This window comes from Bubalus bubalis, chromosome 23 (assembly GCF_019923935.1).
Source record: "Bubalus bubalis isolate 160015118507 breed Murrah chromosome 23, NDDB_SH_1, whole genome shotgun sequence".
NCBI classification, from domain to species: Eukaryota; Metazoa; Chordata; class Mammalia; order Artiodactyla; family Bovidae; genus Bubalus; species Bubalus bubalis.
In genome coordinates this window covers 44574517-44591261 of record NC_059179.1, presented here as the reverse complement: position 1 = coordinate 44591261, position 16745 = coordinate 44574517, and the positions used below count along the sequence as shown (strand labels likewise).

At 39.2% G+C, this 16745-nt stretch overlaps 1 protein-coding gene across 2 annotated transcripts in view; it reads right to left on the bottom strand.

Moving 5' to 3' along the window:
• ZRANB1 (zinc finger RANBP2-type containing 1) overlaps nucleotides 1-16745 on the bottom strand; it is a 72399-nt gene that overhangs the window by 17840 nt on the left and 37814 nt on the right. For both annotated transcript variants that reach the window (XM_025274344.2, XM_025274345.2), the window contains one exon: nucleotides 2259-2446. In XM_025274344.2, the coding sequence (XP_025130129.2) occupies nucleotides 2259-2446 (188 nt within the window). The remainder of the gene's footprint in view (nucleotides 1-2258; nucleotides 2447-16745) is intronic.

Sequence of the window (16745 nt, the reverse complement as noted above, 5' to 3'; positions counted from 1 at the left end):
CTGGCAATCTGGAACCTCATGAGACCTTGAGCCAAAATCATTTAGCTAAGCTGCTCCTGTATTCCTTACTCTCAGAAACTGTGATGACAAGTGTTTGTTGTCGTAAGCTGCTAAGTTTTGAGGGGATTTGTTACCCAGCTGTAAATAAATACACTGGGGTTCTACTGTCTTCCACACTGTTAGTCCTCAGAATGCTCTTAGGAGGCTGATGGCTTACACCAGTCCCTCCAGAACCTTCTCAGAGACCTCTACCAGCTGGAGAGGAACCCGCTGTTGCTGCTGCTTACTTGCTAAGTTGTGTCCAATTCTTTGCGACCCCACAGACTGTAGCCCGCCAGGCTCCTCTGTCCATGGGATTCCTCAGGCAAGAATACTGGAGTGGGTTGCCATTCCCTTCTCCAGGGGATCTTCCCGACCCAGGGCTCAAATCCACGTTTCCTGCATTGGCAGGCGGACTCTTTACCACTGAGCCACCTGGGAAGCACACCACTAAAGACTTGCATCTTGGTTCACAGCTGCCTTCTCCTTCTTGTCTCCAGCCACCACCAGCAACTATGACTCCTCACGCCGTCCCGTCTGATACACAACTGGGTGTCACAACACAAGTGCAGCCAGACCTCACGACACTACAGAGACCACCTCGAACTGTCCCATCCCACGCTGCAGAACACCAGTCTCTCCAATCACAGAGCCACCTTCCAAACAGTCCCCTCCTCCCTTATCCTCTGTAGTGTGTCAGTCACTAAGTCATGTCCGACCATTTGCGACCCCACGGACTGTAGCCTGCCAGGCTCCTCTGTCCATGGGATTCTCCAGGCGAGAATACTGGAGTGGGTTGCCATTCCCTTCTCCAGGGAGTCTTCCCAACCTGGGGATCGAACTCAGGTCTCCTGCATTAAAGGCAGATTCTTCACCATCTGAGCCGCCAGGGAAGCCCTGTCTTCCTTCAGTAAGCCTGCCCTGTGCTTTCAGCACGACTGTTTCTCAAGGCCTACCTTGCCCCTGGTTTAACTGGACTCTTAGCAAACTAAAAACAATGGCAAGCTGTCTCAATCATGCTCCTACCTAACATTCATATTTCTTAACCACTCCTCCCACTTTATGCTTTGTGCGCAAATGTTTCCAGATACTGGAGAGTTCAAATATGCAAACAAGCATACACAGGAGTATACTGACCATAATGGATTTGAATCCACAACTAATCAAACACTGCACTTTTACCCTATTTCTTTAAAAAAAAAAATTACCTGGATGATACAGTCACATTCTAATTAATTCACTCCAACCTCTGTTACTTGTAGCATCTACCACGTTATCTAATCTAGAAACCTGGACGCCACTGTGACCCCACCACCACTTCTCCCCACAGCCAGTCCATCCACTTAACTCCGCTGGCATCTTCAGCATCTCTCTCAGACCAGCCACTGCCACGGCTGTCCCAGCGGGATTCCTGCCAGCGTCACTACAGTGTCCTAGCCAGGCTCGCCCCTAATTCCAGCAGCCAACACGCTGATCTTCTCACTCCCCTGTCCCTCCACCTAACCCTTTTCAGAGCCTTTAACTGCCCTCAGAATCATCTTCCAGTTCTTTGGCCTAGAAGATCCTTCACACTGCATCCCCTACTTGTCTCTCTCACTTCCCATCCACCATACAACCACGCTGAGCTACCCACCAGCTCCGAATTCGCCACAAACACCACCACCCCTGCCTCTGAACAGCTTCCTCAATGCCGTTCTCGTCTCCACCTATTTTGAAGCTAACTCATCCTACTCCTTCAGATCTCAGCTAAAACATGACCTGCTGCGGGTAAGAAGGTAAGGAAGGTACCGCAAAACACTTTCTCAAGTACTCCCCACAGCACCTGGCACTTACATCTATGAAATTGCACACTATACAGAATCACTGTAACTGGAGATTCACTGAAGCAGGAGCCAATGTCTTCACCATTGCACCCCTTTATGCCCAGTGCCTTCAACATGGTGGGTACTCGGTAAATATTTGCTAGCTGAATGAATGACTAATGCATTTCGGTTTTTTAAAAATCAAACATATGACTCAATCATTGTGGCAAAATGTCCTATTTTAAAAAACACATATCCCTTCTGTTGAAGTGTCTTAATTTTAAATGTCATTTTTAAAAGAGGACTGATCAAATCTAAAACATTTAAGAACTGAGAAATATTAAAACATCAAAAATGAAAACTAAAGAACACATTTCCTTCATATAAAAGAATATTTAATCAGAATGCCACACTCACCTCTGTAAGCAATACTGCTAGCATATCCTGCCTCTGAAAACGTATAGCCAGATGTACCAGAGTATAGCCAACATCGAAAGCAGAAGGGCGATTCAGCAAGCGGACTTCATCTGCAGTGAGCTGGCGGGCAATGTCCCCTCCCGACGATTTGTAAGCTTCAATAGCAGCTAAATCACCTTCTACAACACCTAAAACAAGCATCAGGACAGAAAATAAGTTTAATTCTATTTTTCTTCAAAAAGCACAAACCTGTAGCAGTCACTCAAAACTCTAATTCTCTGTGTTTCCTGGATCCCAGGGCATCATTCAAATGTCCTAGAGAATACAAAGGAAATGACAGTGTATTCCTTTCCCTTTCATTTCCTTCCAGAACTAGAACTGCCTAGCTGGGCACTTACCATCCCATTAGTGCTGGCTCCATGCTCTGGTAAAGTTTAGAGAAATTATTAGAATATATTAAGAGGATCAAAGATCAACCATCTAGTGTGAAGACATTAAAGCCCCTGTTTTCTGGTCCTGGTTCTGCAGAAACCAAGGAGACAAGGATGTGCTTGCTGCTGCTGTTGGGCAAGTTCTGCCCTTTATTCTGCCCCCCTCCCCTTTTATGGCTGTGCTGAGTGGCTTTGCAGGACCTTAGTTCCCCTCCAGGGATCAAACCCTGGTCCATGGCAGTAAAAGCACCAAATCCTAACCACTGGACTACCAGGGGTATCCCTATGCTGCATTTTTAAAGTTGAATCAAAGTAAATGCTGAGCCTTCCTTCCACATTGCTGTTAACTGGGAGACAATTAAGAGCAGTTAAAATAAATGTTTAATGTAAGTAAAAGTTAGCAATACTTTGATTTCAGAATTTCTCACAGTCAAGTCTTCCTTATACCCATTAAGAATTATTAAATTATTAATACAGTAAAACTTGAGCTAGATAATTTTGAATAGAAATATGCTAAAACAAAATGCGATAAACCAGTTGGGGGTAGAGGTACAAAACAAGTTTCCAATTTTCCCAAATCCATAAGGAACTTTCTGTTGCCATTAAACTATGTTATTATTCTTAACACAAATTAATGTCAGGTAATAACAGAAATCTTATTTAGTAAGTACAGTATATCTATGAATAATAAGCAAATAACCTTGGCAAAAAAATGAAGGTGCAGGTGAGCTTCACATTTACCACAAATAGTGGTACACACACACATACACACACCCCAAGACTGCAGGACTAAGTAACTGTTTCCTGAATTACATCAAGAAAAATCTGTTACATGAAATGCTACTACTAGCTAAAAATATTTCTTAGTATACTTGCATTTTAAACTGCTATCTTGAATTAGGAATTAGATAAATAAGACTTGCTCCTTAAAGTGTAACAGACTGGTTCAATGCAACAATCTCCCCCATTATTAAAAATAACAAAGCTTTAAAATGATAATTCCCACATTCACTGAATGCCCATGACACACAGAGCAATATGCCAGGCAATGTGAGAAATGTAAAAGCATGATTCCTATACTCAAAACAGCCCTTCAGCATAGTTGTGAGCTATAAAAAGCCAGCTTCAAAGTTTTCCAACTCTGGGATCAAAGATCCGTTCTGCAAAAACAGATCCTCTGCCCAGAAAGATGACCCCCAGCCCCTGAAACACAACATTTTTCAGGTTAAGAACCCATGGTTTCAAATGATAACACCTTCCTAGGTAAATTTTTATTTCACAGCAATATAGGTTAATACATTCCTCAACATAAACACCTAAGGACAGCTGTAGCCCCCACTCCAATACATAAAGGACTTCAACAAAACCTTATGAGGCACAGCGCCTTGGAGACGTCATCAGGGCTGAAACATAATATAGCTGGCATGAGATAAAAGGAGGCGGACTTCTCAAAAGACCAAGCCTGGAGGTCAGACACAGAAATCTAAAATCTACATGTTTTAATGAACAGATGAGAATAATCTAGTAGTGTTCATAACATTTTGAATAATTTAATGCTTTGTTTTTTTTAACTAAACATGCCCTGTTCCGTTTCTTTTCAGGTATACACTACTTCCTTACGAAGGCAACAACTTTTCACTTCGCCTCTAGCAAAGCTGTTCACTACTCCTAGGTGCAGTATCGCTGTACCTTTTACAGTTTTTAGCTTCAACCTTAAATTATATGCATCTATAAAATTTTGTGTGATATAAAAAATGTTCTAAGCACTTTCAAAAGCAACAAAGGGACCAAAAAGTTCTGATCAATTTACCTGAAAAAAGAGGAAGACCTACACAGTACATGTATATGCATGAGAGACAGTGTGTGTGTATACATATGCACACATATTTTTTTGTTTCCCAAAGATGAGGTAATCTAAAAGTAAATGCCAACTAACTATGCTTTTTTGGTTGGAGAAGAGATCTTCTAAATTGCTGTCTTCGCTATTTTAATTCATCACACAGCTGATGTCTGGAAGGATCTCACCTCAGAAATACATGCTCAAGAATTCATTTCCTCTCTAATGTTTCTGAAGGATTTCTGTAACTAGAAACTAATTAGCCAGTCACAGGTGGGGAGGAGTACAGACCAAACACCACAGCAAACTCAGCAGCTGTGCTTTGGAATTGTGACTTACAGTCTGCCTTCAAACTTAAGTGTATTTTACCAAAAACAGGACTTCAAATGATGAACTGCATGGTATGTGAATTACATCTCAATAAAGCTGACATATGTACATACAAACTGATTTCTATTTGGCCTAGTCCAAGATCTCAAAAACAATTACTTCCCCTGACCACAAGCTCTGCATTAAACTGCAAATGGGAAATACTGCCGCCCTTAGCCTGGAATATACACAGGAGGGCAGAAAATGAAGGTCAACAGAGATCTTGTTCTCTATTCTTCACAGCATAAAATAAATCTCCAAACCTTCCACAACACGAAAAACACAAATTCAACTACAGGGACAAAATAACATTTAAAAGAAAAATACTTCATTGTCTAATATTTTAGGAATACATAATTCCATTCTTTTCATTAACCACAATTAAGAGCTCATAGTTTCAGTTACTGGTGGGTGAATCTGGGCTACAAAAGATCAGTAAATTTATTACAAATCAAATTTCACGAGAATGTCAATGAACTGTCCAAATGTTTGTTGTATATCACTTACACACTGCTCAAGAGGAGCTAGTGATTAAAGTTTCTTCACAGATGGGTTTTCATTGTAAACATGGTGTCTAAAGGATCTGGCCTATACTGAGGTAATTTAAGTTTTAGCTACACATGTTTTCTTAGGGAGAAAAAAGCATTAGATTATATGCAAAGCAACTAAGAAAATGTCTTTGAGTCCTTCACATAACATTTTTACCACCTTTTAACATTAAGGGATAAAAGGAAAGCAGGAAGAAAGTAAAAGAAGTGGTAGGTAGGAAAATACAGTAAATAAATCTAAGTGGTAAAACCTCACTTAATGCAACAAAGACCATGAAAAAATTGGAAAGTTCCAGCAGAATAGAAATAGGTAACCTATACAAGCTTTCTAGGTTACTGACATCTCAGAATAACTCCAACAGTTAACGGAAGCTTCTCTGTAATATGTTGGTCTGAAAATTTAACTTATATTACACGCTCTGTCCCCTCCTACTCCAAGTGAAAGTCAAAGCCTTAGTCACTCAGTCGTGTCTGACTCTGCGACATCATGAACTGTAGCCCACCAGGCTTCTCTGTCCATAAAATTCTCCAGGCAAGAATACTGGAGTGGGTAGTCATTCCCTCCTCCAGAAGATCTTTGCAACCCAGGGACTGAACCCAGGTCTCCTGCACTGCAAGCAGATTCTTTACCTTCTGAGCCACCAGGGAAGCCCATGTTATGAAAACCAATTAAAAAGACAGCTGAAGGCACTCTGAGAAGATAAACTTTATAAAACTAATCGGCCATACCATTACGCATTCAAAATTGACTGAAACACACAACTAGCTAAGTGGTGGTACATAGTTACTGATAAAGCTAAAATACTTTTAAAAACATAGAGACCTTAGAATAAGTGAAATGAAAAAGAAGAAGAAGAAAAAAACTCATACTGTTCCGTAAGGTGGGCCAGGAGTAGAATTTAACATATTCTGAAGTCACAGGTCACAATTCACGGAGGACTTCACAGCTACTATGGAACTCCGTTGGTTAGAATATGGAGCTGGCTCATAGATATTTAGAAAACAGACTTATTTTTTCCCCCATATATGGCACAGTTTTCAAAGTTTTGCCTTGTTTCTTTTGACATAAAATCATAATGGTATCTAACTTTGAAAAGAATGCCAAATGGTAAAAAAAAAGCCAGGACTTACCTGAGCCCACATGGGCCAGCTCAACACTACCCTGGAGTTCTATGGTAGCTGTGACATCACAGCATGCTTATGCTGTGGGGTCAGGGTGGACTTGGAGTCAGCTGGCACAATTTCAGGAGCCCTTAAAGAGAAAAGTTAGTTTTAAGTGGTAATGTTCAGAATGCCCTTTACTCTGGTCAGCAGAAAGATGCAGATGTCGGTGGCTACAATGTCTGGACAGTTTTCCTCTACTCGGAGTCTAATTCCTTTAACTGTCTTTGCATACTAAAAAGGAAACTTGACCACCCAGTTCTTCAGACTCCTAACCATTTGGCTACAGTTCAAAGATGAACTTAAGACAGACACAGCCATCGCTCTCAATAACTCAAATAGAAGCTGTTTTTTAAATAAAATGACCTCAATATTTTTAGGTCTATCTTAAGTACATGCAAGCTCATGGCAATCCCAAAAACAGTTTGAGGAGACCAAACAAATCACCTTCTAAGATGCACTTTTCACATAATAACCAATGGCAACAAGTCAAAATCTATCATTTCTATTCATAGAATAGTGCAAATAAACAATACCTTTTCAAAAAACCAAGATGTGAAAACTATATATTGGAAACAAATTCTTAATTGAGTCTACACTTTATCAAGATGAGCTTCTATTCAATTCATTCAATAAACTTACTTCATTATGAAAAGATCCTCTCTATTTATTTCTGTCTGCATCGTGTGGCCTGTGGGCTCAATTTCCCAACCAAGGATTAAACCCAGGCCACAGCAGTGAAGGCTGAGAATCCTAACCACTAACCAGGGAACTCCCAGAAACATCCTCTTTAGAAAAATGAATTCAAATGATAGGGAAGTCAAAATAATAATCTAAGGAACACCTTTAAATGTTCTATAATTAATCACGACAAGTGATGATAAATGCAGTTTACACTTTCGAGCTCTTACCCTCTTACATCTTTGATGACTGTTAACTGCCATGGAAATATAAATCCCCACAGTCACCAAAAAAACACCTGAATTGACAGATACCTACATAAAGATCTTGCCATGCAAGAAGAATTACTGCTAAAAGCACAATGGAAGGGTAGAAAGGAACATGTCACAAAGTTATTTTGGGAAGGCGATCAGAGATGAGGATCAACTTTAATGGGTTAAAGATGAATGTGAGTTCAAATTAGAATGGTTACTTAAAATGTTGTCAAAAAGTCAACTGAAGGGATATTAAAGTTTTTCAAGAAAAAATTTCATCTGCTCTACTGTCAAGCTATCCGGGACAAATTTAAAACTAATCATTAGATGTTTAAAGTTATACCATTTTAGATCAGCCTTCTAAGAGGAAGTGAATTAGACTAAGTCTGCTGCTGCTGCCAAGTCACTTCAGTCATGTCCGACCCCACAGACAGCAGCCCACCAGGCTCCCCCATCCCTGGGATTCTCCAGGCAAGAACACTGGAGTGGGTTGCCATTTCCTTCTCCAATGCATGAAAGTGAAGAGACTTAAGTCTAGCTACTCTCTTTTACAAGTGAGAAAATTAGAGGGTACATAAGCATTTTAAAAGGGACAGACAGATAAAAAGAAAACCTCTCATGGCATAACTTTATACTTTTTAGATTATGTCCACATAACACTTCTTCTAGCCAAAATATTGATAGAATTAAGAAGAGAATCATCAGATTGGAAAAGATATTAGTTCATCCTGATAAGGTCCTCAGAAAGAAGCACAAAACAAGGAAGTTGCTATAATTTGCTACTGCAAGAGAAGGTTCCAAGCTTCAGTAAACACTCAGGGCCCCACAACAATCCACAGAAAAATCCACATAAAACTGAGTGGTACATTTTTCCCCCAAAGTTTCAAGCCCATATGTCCAACAACTCATTAGACATCCTCACTATAGCATGCCTAAAACAGAACTTCGTGTCTTCAATGTCTCGGAAAAATGATACCGATAGCCAACCCAACTGTCCAAGCCAAAAACCCGAGTATCTTTCTTAATTCTCACCTCAACTCCAATATCAATTCTTTCAAGTTTTATCCATCCTACCTTTGTAAAGTCTCTCTCAAATATATCCCCCTTATTCCATCCACCACTGTCTCGACCTCAGGTCGAGGCTGCACCCTTTCTTATCTGGACTGCCTTAATTTCCTTCTATATGATCTGCCTGCCTCCAGTGCTGCCCCCTCCCAATCTAGTCTCTAGACACTGACTGGAATAAGCTTCCCGACCACACATCAGATGAAGGCAGTCCCTTTCCAAATGTTTACCACTGCCCTTACACTAGGAGCTAAAATCTTTAACCAGATTAAAAGGCCTTGAAAGGTCCAGCATTACCCCGCAGCCATCTCTCTCACAGCTCCCATTCTACACTCCAACCTGCAGACTTGAATTGAATGGATGGGCCATGCTCTCTAGCCTCTGGGGTCTTAACGAAAGCAATTCCCTCTGACAGAAACACTCTTTCCCCTCTTCTAAGGTTCTGGCTTACGTCATCTCTTCCTGAAAGTCCTCTCCAAATCTCCCAATGAGATTAGGGTACACACTTACTGCTCTAGCCTCCTCTGTCTCCTCTCCTGAAATTATCACACTGCACTGACCAGACCACAAACTCACTGAGAGCCCTGACTTCTGAGTGCTTTGGGAGTACACTCAATGATCGTCTGAATGTGTACATGAATGGACAAAGAAAAGGTGAAAATTAAAACAACTCTGAAAAGCAATGGGAGGGTGGAACAGGTTGGACATTTGCCTTTGAGATTTCAAGATACCTAATAAAGCCATAATTGTTTAAGCAGAAGTGCGATACTGATATTAAAAACAAAAATCAAAATAAAGAGTCTCGAAACAAATGAAGCAGAACTATTTTATGCAAGATAGAACCACCCAAATCAAAGGAGAATTTAATAAGTCAAAATGGAAATTACTTGGAAAAAACATTTTAATCCTCAGTTTAAAAAAAAAAAGATGGTGAAAGACAAAATGCTGTAACTCTCCCCACCAAAAAAAGGTAAAGAAAATGTTCAACAGACATAGTACATATCTGTAATATAAACATTATTTATATTCACAAAGACTTCATACAACTTCATAAAATCACAAAAGAAAAATAGACAAAAGACATAAATCAATTCACAGAAAATAATACAAATGACTGACTAAATGAGATAGCTTGCTTCTTCTAATAACAAACATCAGCAAAGGTACAGCTATACAAGCAGTCTCTTACAGTGATGAGAATATAACCAGTCCAGTCCTTCCAGGAAGCAATTTACTATTACTAATATGCATAAAATACCTTTGACACATTTATATCATTTGATCCTATTATCCCATTTCCGGGAACCTAAGAAAAGCATCAGAAATGCTGACAATTTTATTCCTCAAAACATTATGAGAATAAAAAATTTCCAAATAAATCAAAGGCCAGTAGTAAGAGCTAGGTTAACAAAGTACGGCAACTCAAAGTCATAGCATACATTCATTTTTTTAAAGATGAAAATATTTTAATTACTTCAAAACGTAAACTTCAACAACAAAAGAATGTATTTCATTTGCATAAAAATATTAAAAACTGACTAATCAAGATGCACAAAATACACACACGAAAGATTTCTTCTATATAGAGACAGCATAAACTGTATTTTCTTCATAACGTCTCTCCCCTCTGACATATTCTACAATGAGGATGCTCTGCTTTTATTATTTAAAAATGAATTAAACTCATAAAGGAAGTCAGTATATAATGTCAAGTTTGATAAAACAAGAAAATACCGCTATGTCCATCAACAAATGAATAGACAAAGTGAGGCATATAAATGAAATGGAATTATTCCAACTTAAAAAAAAGGAAGGAAATTCTGACACATGTTACAACATGGATAAATCTTGAAGACATTACACTAAATGAAATAAGCCAGTCACAAATGGACAAACAGCATACGACTCCACTTCTAGGAGGCACCCAGGGTCGTCAAATTCACAGCGACAGCAGAGTGGCAGCTGCCAGGAGCAGGAAAAGAGGGAGTGGGGACTTACTGTATGCAGAGCTGCGGTTCTGCAAGGTGGAGAAAGTTCTGGACACAGATAATGGTTATTTATGTTACAGAATAATGTGAATGTACCAAAGCCATTGAACCGTACACTTAAAAACAGTTAAGATGGCAAATTTTGTCATGTATATTTCATCACAATTCAATTTTTTTAAAGGAAAAAAATGACAAAAGGACAATATTCAGAGATGGTAGAGGTCTTGCTTCAAAAATCACCTGTGTAGTGTTCCTCCCTCCTCCTCCAAAGATAAATGTTTATATTCACCTGATCACATCCAACTGAGGCTCATTCTGTAAAACAAATGGTCTGGCCTCTGAAAATGGTAATGACATGAGTAAACAAAAAACAAAAATAAAAACCACCTGAGACACTGTTTAGATTACAGGAGATAAAACAACTAAATAACCTTGACTGAATGGAGCTGGACCAGAAGTTATTAGTGAAACTAATAGTGAAGCTGAAATGGACTTCAAATATTAGTTTCTGGATAATTACACTGTGTGAATGGAGAAATGTGTTCTTAAAACATACAATGCTGAAATATTTAGGGGTAAATGTCATGACATCTAGAGCTAACTCTCAAGTTGTTCAGGAAAAATTATTACAGAGAGACGGAGACAAAAAAAAAAGAAGGCTCAAAATGTGGCAAAGTACTAACAACTGGAAAACCTATTTCAAAAGCATTTGGTGTTCAATGTATTATATTTGTAACTTATCTATTGGTTTTGAAATTTCTCAGAATGAAAGGCTGATGGGGGAAAGTTATCTCCACAAAGAACTGAAGGTGGAGAAAAGAAAAGGAAACTTATTTTTCTTTATAAATTCCTTCTATAACTGCTTGATTTTTATAACCGTGTGCATAGTTTATTAAATGTTTAAAGACATTTTATGGTAAACAGTCAAGTTCCCTGGAGTCTAAATATATCTTTTCATACTTAATATTTAAATGCTACTTTTGGATTTCATAATTCAATGTGTTCATTTAATATAGTATTTTTAAAGAAAGCAAGCCTTCACTAAATCAGTGATGCATATTCAAATGTCAGTACCATACAACCAAGAATCGTTAGACATATTCCCTTTCTCAGCATTAGGAGACATATTATAGTTGGCAGCCCTGTGTAATCAATCATTTCTAAAAGCCAGGAACTATGTCTCAGGGACTAAAGGCAACCAGAAGAATTCTGCCAGGGCTCTATTTCTGCCATTGTCATCCATCTGCCTTGACACACTCATTCCTGGAAGATTCTTTCTTATCCCAGGTGTCAGGAAGCACTATGAAAAGCCTTACTGAACTGGCCAGGGGATACACTTAAAATGAGTGTGTATTCCCTCCAGACTACAATCTTACATTTTGGAGAATTACCAAGATTCACTTAAAAACCATGACTTAAAATGTGATTTTAAAACAAGAGTTCCAAAAGCACAAGAGGAAATCCTTTGAAACTTGAAGAAAAACAAGACAGAACTAGCTGAAGATAATACTGCTTTCACAGTGCCAAAAAGAATTCCATTACCTGTAATATCAACTACCTAGGACAGGAAGGAGATCCACTACCAAAAATGTGTATGAAGTGAAGACACCAGCGTCCTTACAGCTACACGCACATCTCACACGAAGAGTATCACACAGAGTTAACCAAGGACATACAAGGCACTGCCAGCATCGCAGCAGCCTGCTTTCCTTTTAAGGATGCAGTGCCCAAGATCTGCTGCAGGAGTCTGCATATATTCTGGATTCTATTAAAAGCTTTTAATAGAATATTGCAACTCAAACCATTTTTTTTTAATGTTTTTAAAAGGTGTGATGGTTTTGAATGTCAAAGACTAAGAAGACCTTTTTTGCAGGCTCCACATTCATTCATACGTAAAGCAATGTATTAAGGAAAAAGGGACACTAAATAAGAGCATCTTTCAGGAGGACAGCTTGGTATCACTATAAAACCAACAAGCAAATAAAATGGTCCAGCAGTTACAGAATAACCATAGCTTAAAACTAAGCAATTCCACAAGGCAGGAAAAATTCTAAAGACGGAAACAGCTGCAGTTTATCAGGTATAAGCAAACACAGCAAAGCAAACAGAACAAATACTTCATACTAAAACCAAGCTCGAATAATGTGCCCTGGCTATGGAGGGCTGGGAAACACTAGCAAGTGCTAAGATTACCTTAGGATACAGCAATAAACTTCACTTAGGCATACTTATTTAGCTGACTCGAAAAAGACTGAAAACATTAATATTCATTGGCATCAAACATTGTTCAGAAGTCCCAGTAACAGCATTTCTTTCAACCAAATCAAGAAGGAAAAAAAAAAAAAACACCACCACACTGTGAATAAGAAATATATGGTCTTCATCTACTATTCCTGGCATATAACTCCTAAAAGCCGTGTAACTTCCTATTAAGAGCCATAAAGGCATCTTTTGTTACAGTACTTAGTTTTGTTCTCAGTTCCTAAATAGTTCAGAATGATAAAGATGAAATAAATAGGAGTCTTTTGTTACTCATATAGCAAGCCCTTTCAAACACCTCTGAGTTTATGTTAAAAGGTGACTTTTAGGAAAGCCTCTAAAGATGGAGGCTGGTTGCCAGGGGAACCAACCCAGAGATTCTAAGGTTGGAATGTTCAGCCCCACCCCACTACCACCTCCTTGTGGGGAGATGGGCTGAAGGTTGAAACACTCACCAGTGTCCAATGATTTAATCCATCGTGCCTTCATAAAAATCCCCAGTGCTGGGTTTGGAGAGCTTCTAGGCTGGTGAACCTGTGAAGGTGCTGCAAGAATCCCTTCCCATTCCGTGCCACATGCATCTCCTCCACCTGGCTATTCCTGAATCATGTATTTTTAATAATAAACCAGCAACCTAGTAAGTAAACTATTTTCCCGAATTCTGTAAGCCATTCTGACAAATTGAACCCAAGGAGGTGACTGTCAACCTAGGATTTATAGTCTACAGTCAGAAACACAGATGGCAACCTGGATTAGTATTGGCATCTGAAGGGGGTAGGAAAGAAGAGAGACAATCTAGTGGGACTGAGCCCTTAAACTGTGGGATCTGAGGCTATTTCCAGGTAGACATCTGTAAGAAAAAGAAATGCAAAAAAGCAAAATGGCTGTCTGAGGAGGCCTTACAAATAGCTGAGCAAAGAAGAGAAGCTAAAGGCAAAGGACAAAAGGAAAGATATACCCATCTGAATGCAGAGTTCCAAACAATAGCAAAGAGATAAGAAAGCCCATCTCAGTGAACAATGCGAAGAAATAGAGGGAAACAATAGACTGGCAAAGACTAGAGATCTCTTCAAGAAAATCAGAGATACCAAGGGAACATTTCATGCAAAGATGGGCACAATCAAGGACAGAGCTGGTATGGATCTAACAGAAGCAGAAGACATTAAGAGGTGACAAGAATACACAGAACTATACAGAAAAGATCTTAATGACCCAGGTAGCCACAATGGTGTGATTACTCACCTAGAGCCAGACATCTTAAAGCGAGAAGTAGGCCTTAGAAAGCATCACTACGTATGAAGCTAGTGGAGGTGATGGAATTCCAGTTGAGCTATTTCAAATCCTGAAAGATGATGCTGTGAAAGTGCTGCACTCAATATGCCAGCAAATATGGAAAACTCAGCAATGCCCACAGGACTGGAAAGATCAGTTTTCATTCCAATCCCAAAGAAAGGCAAATGCCAAAGAACGCTCAAACACCGGCACAACTGCACTCATTCCGCATGCTAGCAAAGTAATGCTCCAAATTCCCCAAGACAGGCTTCAACAGTACATGAACCAAGAACTTCCAGATGTTCAAGCTGGATTTAGAAAAGGCACAGGAGCCAGAGATCAAATTGCTAACATCTGTTGGATCCTAGAAAAAGCAAGACAGTTCCAGAAAAACATCTACTTCTGCTTTATTGACTACGCCAAAGACTTTGTGTGGATCACAACAAACTGTGGCAAACTGTATGCAGGTCAAGAAGCAACAGTTAGAACCAGATGTGGAACAATGGACTGGCTTGGGAAATCTGCCCCTGCCTCCTCCACCATCACACCACACACACAACACACACACACCACATACACATCCAGTAGCCCTTAATGCTACAAATGTAATCTAAGGGTACAGATGAATTTTTTCTTACAAACACACCTATATGCTACCTTTGTCTAGAAAAGGATAACAACGTAGTGATATCACATCTGGCGAGTCAGTAAGCCTCTTTGTGCCTCAACTTCTCCCATTATATAACAAAATAATGACTCTCGTTTTGACACTGAACTAGTGAAGATTAATTTTTTCTGAAACTGTCAAATTAAGATGCTCTGTAATTTTTTAAAATGTCATCTGTATTAATTTCCTATTGCTGCTTCTAACAAATTACTACAAATCTAGTGACTTAGGGCTTCCTTGGTGGCTCAGCTGGTAAAGAATCCGCATGCAATGCAGGAGACCTGGGTTCAATCCCTGGGTTTGGGAAGATCCCCTGGAGAAGGGAAAGGCTACCCACTCCAATATTCTGGCCTGGAGGATTCCATGGACTATCCATGCAGTCACAGAGAGTCAGACACAACTGAGGGAATTTCACTAGTGACTTAATACAAATTTTTTATCTTAAAATTTAGGAGAGGTCAGAAGTTCCACAGGGGTCTCACTGGGCTAAAATCAGGGTGCACTCCACAGGGAGAGTCTGGGGTAGCTGTGCCTTCTCCATCTTCTAGAGGCTGCCAGCATTCCTGAGCCAAGAGCCCTGCACCACTTGGAACCTCTGCTGCTCCACTGCCTCAGCTCATTCTCCTATCTCTATCTTTCACTGATTAAGGACCCACATTACACTGGGCTTGCCAGGATCATCTGGGATAATCTCTCCATCTCAAGGCCCTTGAATTACATCTTTTGCCAAGTAAAGCAGCATATTCATAGGTTCTGGGGACTAGGATTTAGGCCTTTTGGGGGGCTGGAGGATATTGTTCTGCCTGCCCAACTTTTTAGATCAGTCATGTACATCAGAGAAAACCCAAAGAGCTGGCAATAAGTGCCTACAAGTAAGTCAAGTATCAGGCAAGTAAAAAATACAAATTTGGACACTAACTTGTCACTAATATTGTATTTTTCCAAGATACCTAATGTTCTGTGTTTTCAGACAATTCAATAAAATACCTCAGCAGAGTAAATTAATAATTTTTAAGGCTAAAGGAGTACTTACTGAACTAGAAAACATAAGTTTCTATTTTTTTTTGTTTACAATAACTTATACGCCCTGAATTACCTCTAAAGTTAAAAAGTCACAGTCACTAAGACATATGAATAAATGGATAAAATCACTGTCTGTTATGTCAAGAATTTCCTTTTCTGTTTTGATGTTGTAATTTTCTTAGTATAAATCACCTTTACTATCATTCCAGTGCACAACACTACCATCCCTCAAAAACTAATACATGACTTTTTCTTCCATTGAAGTTAATTTTGTTTGGGTTATTGCACAACACTCCTTTCATTTGACCAGACACTGTATCTCAAAATTAGGAATTGAAAAAGTCATTATAGAAAATTACACACTGCAACGGGTATTTCTAGATGCAACACTGTGATTTATAGGGAAAAAAATCTTCAGATGACCACATATATACATACATATATATATGCAAAATTCAGACTTAAATTGAAGAAATTAGGGAAAACCATTAGACCATTAGGTATGACCTAAATCAAATCCGTTACGATTATACAGTGGAAGTGACAAATAGATTCAAGGGATTAGATCTGATAGAGGGCCTGAAGAACTATGGACAGAGGTTTGTGATACTGTACATGAGGCAGGGACCAAGACCATTTCCAAGAAAAAAGAAATGCAAAATGGCAAAACGGCCGTCTGATGAGGCCTTACAAATAGCTGAGAAGAGAAGAGAAGCTAAAGGCAAAGGATAATGGGGAAAATATACCCATCTGAATGCAGAGTTCCAAAGAACAGCAAAGAGATAAGAAAGTCTTCCTAACTGATCAATGCAAAGAAATAGAGGAAAACAATAGAATGGGAAAGACTAGAGATCTCTTCAAGAAAATTAGAGATACCAAGGAACATTTCATGCAAAGATGGGCATAATAAAGTACAGAGCTGGTATGGACCT